Source organism: Osmerus mordax, chromosome 5, assembly GCF_038355195.1.
Source record: "Osmerus mordax isolate fOsmMor3 chromosome 5, fOsmMor3.pri, whole genome shotgun sequence".
In the NCBI taxonomy this organism is placed as follows: domain Eukaryota; kingdom Metazoa; phylum Chordata; class Actinopteri; order Osmeriformes; family Osmeridae; genus Osmerus; species Osmerus mordax.
The window spans coordinates 5,764,358-5,773,088 of record NC_090054.1 but is presented as its reverse complement, the minus strand read 5'-3'; the positions used below and the strand labels follow the sequence as shown (position 1 = coordinate 5,773,088).

General features: G+C 46.2%; 1 protein-coding gene across 1 annotated transcript; it reads left to right on the top strand.

Moving 5' to 3' along the window:
- Window positions 1-2,026: 2,026 nt before the first annotated feature.
- Window positions 2,027-6,231, top strand: gdf10a (growth differentiation factor 10a). Its single transcript, XM_067236639.1, has 3 exons — window positions 2,027-2,276; window positions 3,479-4,653; window positions 4,841-6,231. Exons 1-3 carry the CDS (start codon window positions 2,027-2,029, stop codon window positions 5,030-5,032), a joined length of 1,617 nt encoding a protein of 538 aa, XP_067092740.1. The 3' UTR covers window positions 5,033-6,231.
- Window positions 6,232-8,731: the final 2,500 nt, after the last annotated feature.

Here is an 8,731-nt window from a genome sequence, read left to right as displayed (position 1 = left end):
TACACACACAAGGCTACACCACATCACACCACAGTACTCTACACTACTGTACACCACACCACAAAACATCACAATAATGTATGCCACACTACGCCATACGGCACTACACCAAGCCATGCAATGCCAAACTACACCACACCTTGCTACTTCGCACTACACGCACTCCACTACACACAAATCTCACAAAACAATCCTTTCAGGTTTTTACCCTGACTGTATTCTTCTCTTGCCAGTTGAAAAAAAAATGCGACTAATGTGAATCATGGCCTATGTTTGGATGGTAACTTATGTGGTTATGTGCAATAGAAGTAGTCCACAAATATTACAATCAGAACTCACTGCAACTATTCTTTGTCTCTCTCCCTCTCTTTCTTTTTACCCCATCCTTCTCACTCTCTCTCTTTCACTCACTCACTCTCACTCACTCTTTCTCTCTTTCACTCTCTCTAACGCTCTCTCTTCTAAAACCCTTATATTCCTCCTGTCATGACATATTTTCCCAGCCGCCCAAAAGCCTACAGACTAATCACTCACCAACACACTCTCTCTCTCTCTCTCTCTCTCTCTCTCTCTCTCTCTCTCTCTCTCTCTCTCTTTCTCTCTCTCTCTCAAATACACACACACACAAACACACACACACACTCATACACAGTAGAACACATCTCAGGAGCTCTACAGCAGATTTAAGACTGGCCCCGTCTGTCTGGGTGTGGAATGGAGTGAAAGGGAGTATCCTGCAGGGCCCTTGGGGGCCAGAAAATTATTTAGCAGCAGAGCCTGTGTGTGGGGGTGTGTTATGTGTGTGTGTGTGTGTGTGTGTGTGTGTTTGCATGGGTGTGCATGTGTGTGTGTGTGTGTGTGTATGTGTGTGTATGTGTGACCCGAGGGGCCCAGCTAGTTACAGCCTCCCTGTTGGAGGCCACCACTCTCACAGAACCAGCATTGTTGGCACGGAGCTACAGACACCAGAGACACACACTAACACAAGTGACAACACACACTCACACACACACACCAGGGAGAAACACCGGCAGTGAAGAGTTTGAGTGGCCAAACCCAGTGGAATTTATGTTCTGAATACCATGAATAAAATCATTTTTTTCAATAGAAACACATCTGATAGTCCTTTACACAAAAACATCACTCCTCACAATAGTACACACACACACATACATGCAAGCAAACACCTACACAAACACACACACACACACATGCACACAAACACATTCATACACACGCATACTCTCACATTTGTACTTTCTATCTATCTATATATCTATCTATCATATCTCTTTCTCTCCGTACATCTCTGACAGTCTCTGTTTATTCTGAAATATCGTGATGACGATAGGTCTTGTGGGCTGTGTGAGGTTTCTCAGCTTGTTATTGTAGGTGTTTCTGCACTAATTATGTGTGACTGAGACCATGTCAAAAACTGTTACTGGAAACAATGTTTAAGCATGGAAACTCGTGGCAGGAATTACTTTGACAGCAAACACTTGTGTTTCTGGTGCTCATGTATTGAATCACAGAACCAGATGTAAACAATATGGCAAAATACTGGCATCCTGTCAGCCTTTATCCTTATCATTGTCATTATCATCGTAGTTGGACAGAGACAGAGGGCTGGAAAGAGAGAAAGGGGAGTGATAGAGAGAGAGAGAGCATTTGACCTGCAGGAGTTATGTTGGTGGGAGTGAGAGCGCTTGTTGGCTGGCAGGAGTAGAGACGTCAGCACCTTTCGCGGCTACAGTGTGTGCTCCCTGTAGCCTCTGACGGTGGCAGCAAAGACAAGTGTAGAAAGTAGCAGCCAGGACTGGAGGTTAAAACAACCCATTCCGCACCTACGCCGCCGGCCACTGAATGAGTGAGCGTATCGCTGTGAGAAAGAAGTGTGAAGCGAGGTGGAAAGTTTTTACGCACGCAGAACCTGGATTTTCATCGTAGCCTTTTCTCGGGTGGTTTTGACCTATTTTTCGTTGCAGAGTTTATCCATTGGATCTAGGTGTTTTGTTAATTCCGTGAGATGGGTACCTTGTCCATGTTTTCGTTGTACACTCTCGTTTTGGGGCTGAATGGTTACCTTGGAGCTGCCGCGGGTAGAAACCTGATCCGAGCCATGAGGAGCGCACGGGAATCTCCATTCGAGTCTTTCTTGGACGGTGCCAGGCCGGATGCCGTTTCCCAACACATGTTCAAAGTGTACGAGAAATACAACCGCGATGTCCGCCGCCCCCAGGAAGGCAACACAGTCAGGAGTTTTAAAGGGATTCAAGGTGAGTTAAAGCTCTTAATGGACAGCTCCCCGTTGTGCGCACGAGACAGAGATCTGACACTCCTCCGTAGATAGTATGATGTAGAATGATCTTCACAATCGTATGTGGATTGCATGGCACTACAGCAACGGAAGCATGAAACAATGAATCTTCTGGTTGCAGGAATGCAACAATTTGTTGTTAAAACAGATGCAGGAGTTTGGTATTTTATTTTAGTAACACTGTTTCTGTTGCCTTCTACAAGGCAACATAAGCTCGATAAACCCGCCAATGCCCAGCGGGGTCTGCATGGCGCGGTCAGACACCCCAAATAGGTAGGATTGTTATGGAACAGTCTGAGAATGCCTTTGCTAAGTGATCTCGGGACGCTTTGGGCGCGCATTGGCGGCTGCGGCCCCGCGGCGCGGTGTCTCTGCCGGAAAGCCATACCGCAGACAGACGCGTAATACGGTTAAGAATGTGTAAGATTCCCCGCGAGCATCACAGCTTGCAACTGACTTCTGCAGAGCAGCGCAGCTGCCGAGTGTTTTCTTTTTTTTTTTTTACGCGGCGACAGCAGCGCAGCATCGTGCCGGGTCCTCTCCAGCTAGGACTGCTTACGGTCCCCCTTGGCTGGAGTCTGGAGGCTTAACACAGAGTGGCGTTTCATTGTCCGATGATGTTTTTATAAATAAAACGGAGGGTCTACGCTTCGCATACAGCTCTCAGATGGTATGCGATAACACGTGTGTATTTTTACTCCAGAAGCCAACGTGTAATCGAAGGAGAGATGTAAGGGAGTTTTCACAACACTGAGGGATCTGTTAAAACATTTGATTATGGTGTCTCGGTGCCGAAGGAGACAGTGTTGGCCGTATTGGGCTTAGGGAAAGCTTTAGCGGGAACTGGAGTAAGCGTTTCCATATGCTGCTGGCTGAATCCAAGGTAATGTATATCTCTTGAGTCATTCCATACTTCCGCTGAACTCTCATACAATGAACAATAACTCTGCTGTTGAATTTCACGTCAATTCTACATCATAAATATGTAGCTCATACCTTACTCTGTCTATAATCTCTCTTATCTTCCCTGTCTTCTCTCCTCTCTCTACTCTTCTCTTCTTTCTGCTCTATTCTCTCTTCTGTTCATGTCTGGTCTTCCCAACAGTAAGAAATATGTAGAATTACTGATTAACTGATTCATTGGTTGTTTCATTTCTGTAGAGCTTTCTGACCAGAGGGGGGTGTACCATCTAAACCTAACTTCTCTCCTGGACTCTGAGATCATCCAGTCCGCCAGCTTTCACTTCCTGTTTGACCGGCGCCCTAGACAGAGAGCCTGGTTCTGCAAGCGATTCAAAGCCCCATCCTGCCGCGCCCTGCCCCTCAACTCTGTTCCCTCTGTCCACATCCTCCTTCGCTCCCTAACCACGGGTTCAGAAGTCACCCTGGGGTCACAGGGGTCGCTCTTAGGCAATGTGACCTTTCACCCCCACAGGAGAGGGGTCTGGCAGATGAAGGATGTGACCCAGGTCATCAAAGAGGCCAGATGGCAGGGTCAGCTCCTGGTGTCTCTTGAGATGGACTACGGCCTGCAGTACCAGAGGTACCCAGATGAGGCGCTGTCTGAGGCTAACCTGCCCTACCTGCTGGTGTATGCAGATGACCAGGCCTTGGTAGAGCCCAATAGTGTGGCTGCAACCCTGCAGAGGTATGACCCTTTCAGTGAAGGGGGGGAAGCCTCACCCGCAGTCTCTTCCCCTTCCCTCCCGAACCCTGCCTCCCTCTCAGGCAGAGTCAGGAGACAGGCTCCGATGACCTCTGACCCCATCCACAACAACGAGCTGCCCGAGGTGGACTACACTTTTGAAGGGTACAGCAAGGAGAGCCTGTGGCAGAACACTTACCTGGCCCTCAAACCCAAGGCCAAGCCTGAGAAGAAGGAGAAGAGGAGGAAAGTCCACGAAGGAGGGGAAGTGGGACAGGATGAAGGGAAGGAAGGAGGAGTGGAGAGGAGAGGAGAACATCAAGTGCAAAGAGAAGAGGAGGGCAAACTTGCGGTCCTTCGCATTGACCAGAGGACAGTGAAGAAGCCCAACGATGGACGGAAGGCAGAGAGGATGGATGAGAGGAAGGACGGAGGGAGTAGGGATGGAGGAAAGCATGAGGGGAGAGATGGAGGGGCCAGGGGCCAGAGTCGTTCCCCAGAGCTGCGGTTCGATGAGCGGACGATGCGCCAGGCCAGGAGGAGGCAGTGGGGCCTTCCCCAGCAGAAAGGCTGCACCAGGAGAAGCCTCCGGGTAGACTTTTCAGATATCGGCTGGAGTGAGTGGGTCCTGGCACCCAAGGCCTTCGATGCCTACTACTGCGCTGGCACCTGTGGCTTCCCAATGCCCAAGGTAGAAGCATACTTAAACAGCTAGACTAAGGTATCCACGTTTTATCTGGTGGTTCCATTGTATTAATATGTATTATTGGTCTGTTTATTGTCATTTTTTTCCCTCTCCTGTCTGCCCTTCCCCTAATTCTTACTCTCCTTCTCCACTTCCTTCTCTCCCTCCCTGTCTCCTTCGCTCTTTCTTGCAGTTGATGCGCCCTTCCAACCATGCCACCATCCAGAGTATCGTGCGAGCGGTGGGCATCGTGCCAGGCGTGCCAGAGCCTTGCTGCGTGCCAGAAAAAATGAGTTCCTTGGCCGTGCTGTACCAGGAGGAGGATGGGAACCCGGTCCTTAAGGTCTACCCTGCCATGTCTGTAGAGACCTGCTCCTGCAGATAGGAAGACAGGGAAGTCAGAAGGAGGCCAGAGGGAGAGATATGGAGAAGACAGGAGTGGAGGGCACGGAGAGATGGAGAGAAGATAGAGAGGAAGGGAAGACATCGAGGAAATGAGGAGATAACAGGATGGGAGAGATCGACAGAAAAGGGAAAGAGGGGCTGGATGGAAAGAGGAGAATGAGAATTTTTTTTGAGAGATAGAACTTTGAGAGACGGAAGACGATGTGTTCATTCATTCTTCCTGTTTTATCTCGTGTCCATGTGTGTGTGCGCGTCTGCATTTGTAAGTGTTTGTGTCTATCTGTGTGTGTGTGTGTGTGTGTGTGTGTGTGTGTGTGTGTGTGCGTGCGTGTGTGAGAGTGTGTACGCACAATTTACCTGAGGTGTGTGTTCAGTGTTGTCTGAGGTGATTAAACAGAGTGGAAGAGGTATTGTGTTTTGTGGCCTCTGCGTGTCGTGTACTGAGATATGTACAAACTGAACTCTCTCAATCCTACCATGAAACAATGGCTGGTCACTTCTCACTGGAGCTTCATCTACACTTGTTTTACTTTGAGAGATAGATTCCTAAAGGATTCCACTGTTCAGGTTGTGTAACCAGTCCAGTCACCAGCCCTCTTTAATCTCCGTCGATATCTCCAAAATGCACTTATGAGTTGTATGAACAAACTAAGCTCATGTTGCTTTGTTCATGTTTTCTGGATGGACCTGTAACTGCTGAATCCTAGAACCCACAGCAGCTATAGAGGGGATGGAAGTCCTTCTCTGTGTCTCAAAGGCAGCTTCTATCATGGGTCATAGATGGTATACAAAACATTTCAGTGTTACAGATGTTTTTACATGTTTTGTACTGATAGAATGCACTTACAGTTAGGTGAAGACCTTCAACGTCCTCCTGTACCATATCGTTATTATCATTTGGTGTTTTTTTGTGATCAAAGTTGTTGTACAGTTTTGTTCTTCGACGGAGAGGACTGTTGGGTGGATTGTAAAGTCAGCCATCTGGAATCCACCTCCCCCCCCACTCCGTACTTCAAGTCTGCTATGAAGAAACCAGAAATATTTTTATATATTTTAAATAAAAATTGTTGTTTACTATATACTATTATTCTGTTTTAGAAAAGCTGATGTTTTGTAAATGTGTCATTGTTTAAATTATGAAAAAGTAGTTGTTTATAAAGCCTAGAATAAAAAGTAATTTAATCCAATACAAACACTGGAGTACCTTGTCATGTTTCTATTACCTTGTTTTTGATACTGAATGAGACGGTTGTCCAGATACTTAAAATCTTCCATGTTGCCTCAGTCAGAGACTAGCTACATGCCTAACCTGTGTTGGAGAAAACAGCCCTAGAAATGACATTAGATAGTTTCTTATTAGTATTTATTCATTTAGCAGATGTTTTTTGTATTTAAAGAAGCTTAGAAACGGTGCGGGAGGCAAGGGACTCTAACAGCAGCAGAATGGAAGTTAACTGTCGTGGGCTTAGCAGGATCCAAACTCACAATGTAGTATGCATGAGTGACATTACAGGAAAGTCTTCTCGCCATGAGCCATCCTTAAATACGTCCACATTCTAATACCATCCAAATTATGAGGGAGAAATATTTAGCAATCTACTGTCTGCCCTTTTCCAAACATTTCCCCATGTTGGGTTTTGGTGGGGGGAATTGAACCTCTTCATCTGCAGTCAAAATGCCACGTAATGGTATTGGCAACACCATCATGAGATGTAGTCATGAGATGGCAGATAGAAGTGGTAGGATCTTCTCCTCCCGAACTCCAAATATGACAACCTCTATTTAAAGGCAGGAAAAGTTGCATTTTGCTTTCAAACCCTCTTTTAACCCTACCCACACTGCACCTCTACCCCACCCCCCAACCTCTCCCCACTCCCGACCCTAGTATCACTGATATGCTGTTCAACATTTGATTTGCCTGATTCCCCCAACATGGTTCACTGCTCCGTACAGGAAACAGACCAGTACCAATTAGGACGTCACCCATTCTTAACTTCTAAAGATGGAGTGCTTCCTCCTCTCCCACTGGCTACCCATCTGTGCCTCCTCCGAGAGCAGAGAGCAGGATGTGCTTCTCAATAGAGCCTTTTTAACCAATGATGATGTCATTCACTTGAAGTCAGACGCTTGGCAATCCTATGGCGTCTCCTTGCATTGAGGGGAAAGGTTGGATGGATGGACGGCTCCTCTGAACACGGTCCATGCACTCTCTCAGTGTTACACTGACAGATGTGTGTGTGCATCTGTGTGTACATGTTCGTCTGTGTGTGTGTGTGTGTGTGTGTGTGTGTGTGTGTGTGTGTGTGTGTGTGTGTGTGTGGTGTGGTGTGTATCTGCTTGGGGCTTGGTGAGTATTAACAGACGGGAGAGATGTACTCTCTGTATCTCTGAACTTTGACATTACCTGTGGTTACCTTGGAGATGCACTGATGAGATCACCCTAGTGAGATCATGCTTAGATGTTCTCCTATAGTTCACTGAATGAGCTACTTTTAAATCATGGTGAGAGTAATTATGGGTCTAGCAATCATATTTTACATGAATGGAGTATATAATAACGGTAATAGCCTTCAAACTGCCAAGTAGAGCAATTCTGTTGACATGTCACGGGCTTGTTCGTTTTATGGATTTCCTCCTCGAACAGACTCAACCAACCAAAATGTAACCTCCGGTTGGTGCAAGCAGAAATTGGAACCGTACCGTCGTCAGCCGCAATCAGAACTACGGGAAGTAGCCTACCCTCGGGTTATTTCAGTCGGCCAATTTAAAGGTCACTGGTTCTGTACTACTCCAAGGGCTTATGCGTATAGAAAGTAGTCAGCGAAGCGAGGCCCGCCAGGTCTAAGGAACCCTCAGTCCAACGCAAATGCCGAAAAACTAACGATTCCAACGATTAAATTAAACGCCGTTAGCGAGCACCAAGGGCAATATTTTGGTTTCCGAATGAAGACTGATCAATTAATGGAGGATATGAAAGCTGCCATTATAGGACAACAGTATATTTTTTGTGGCCAACGTTAGTCTGGAACGGCTCTTTCCTCAGGTGATTATACCAGTCGTTAAAAATAGCTCAGTTAATTAGAAGTAGGATAATATTGTGTCGGTTTAATCACATTTGTTCTAATGTCTTTAACAAACTAATGATTGTTTGACTGGATAGTCATGGTCAGAGTATTTGCTTTTCATGGTAAATTATGTTGGGTTGTATTACATAATGATTCAACTTTTACGCAAGTTCGACGCTGTGACTGTACCTTGAACCTATCAGCTTTCTGTCCGGTTCATTTACCTGCGACAGAGACTTCTCTGTGTATAAAGTAGCCTACTCTGTATAGGCCGCAGACTCCAGTCTGCGGTCTTTTCCCTCAAGAAATTTATTATGATAATCATCATTTCAATAACAAGTACAAGTTTATGGGAACGCTCAGCATATTGTGCCTTGACTATGTATACCATTTTGATTTGAATTGAAATTGGTTTACTATAAAATAGGCTGTTTAATTATAGACTGGAAGTTTTAATGATTGGATTTCTCTAATTAGTTCACTTGGGTTATTTGGGTCACGCAGTCCAACCGCCAAAGGACATCATATCCTGTAGACTGTTCGGAACAGGACAGGGGCACATAGCCTTGACTTTAAGGTGCAGATCTGCAACATGTCTTCCCGAACCAAACGGT

Bases quoted from the DNA above. Each gene is read 5' to 3' on its own strand.
- gdf10a (XM_067236639.1), top strand. From the start codon at position 2,027: ATGGGTACCTTGTCCATGTTTTCGTTGTACACTCTCGTTTTGGGGCTG. The intron at 2,277-3,478 runs GTGAGTTAAAGC...TCATTTCTGTAG, and splicing joins GAGTTTTAAAGGGATTCAAG to AGCTTTCTGACCAGAGGGGG. The intron at 4,654-4,840 runs GTAGAAGCATAC...TCTTTCTTGCAG, and splicing joins GTGGCTTCCCAATGCCCAAG to TTGATGCGCCCTTCCAACCA.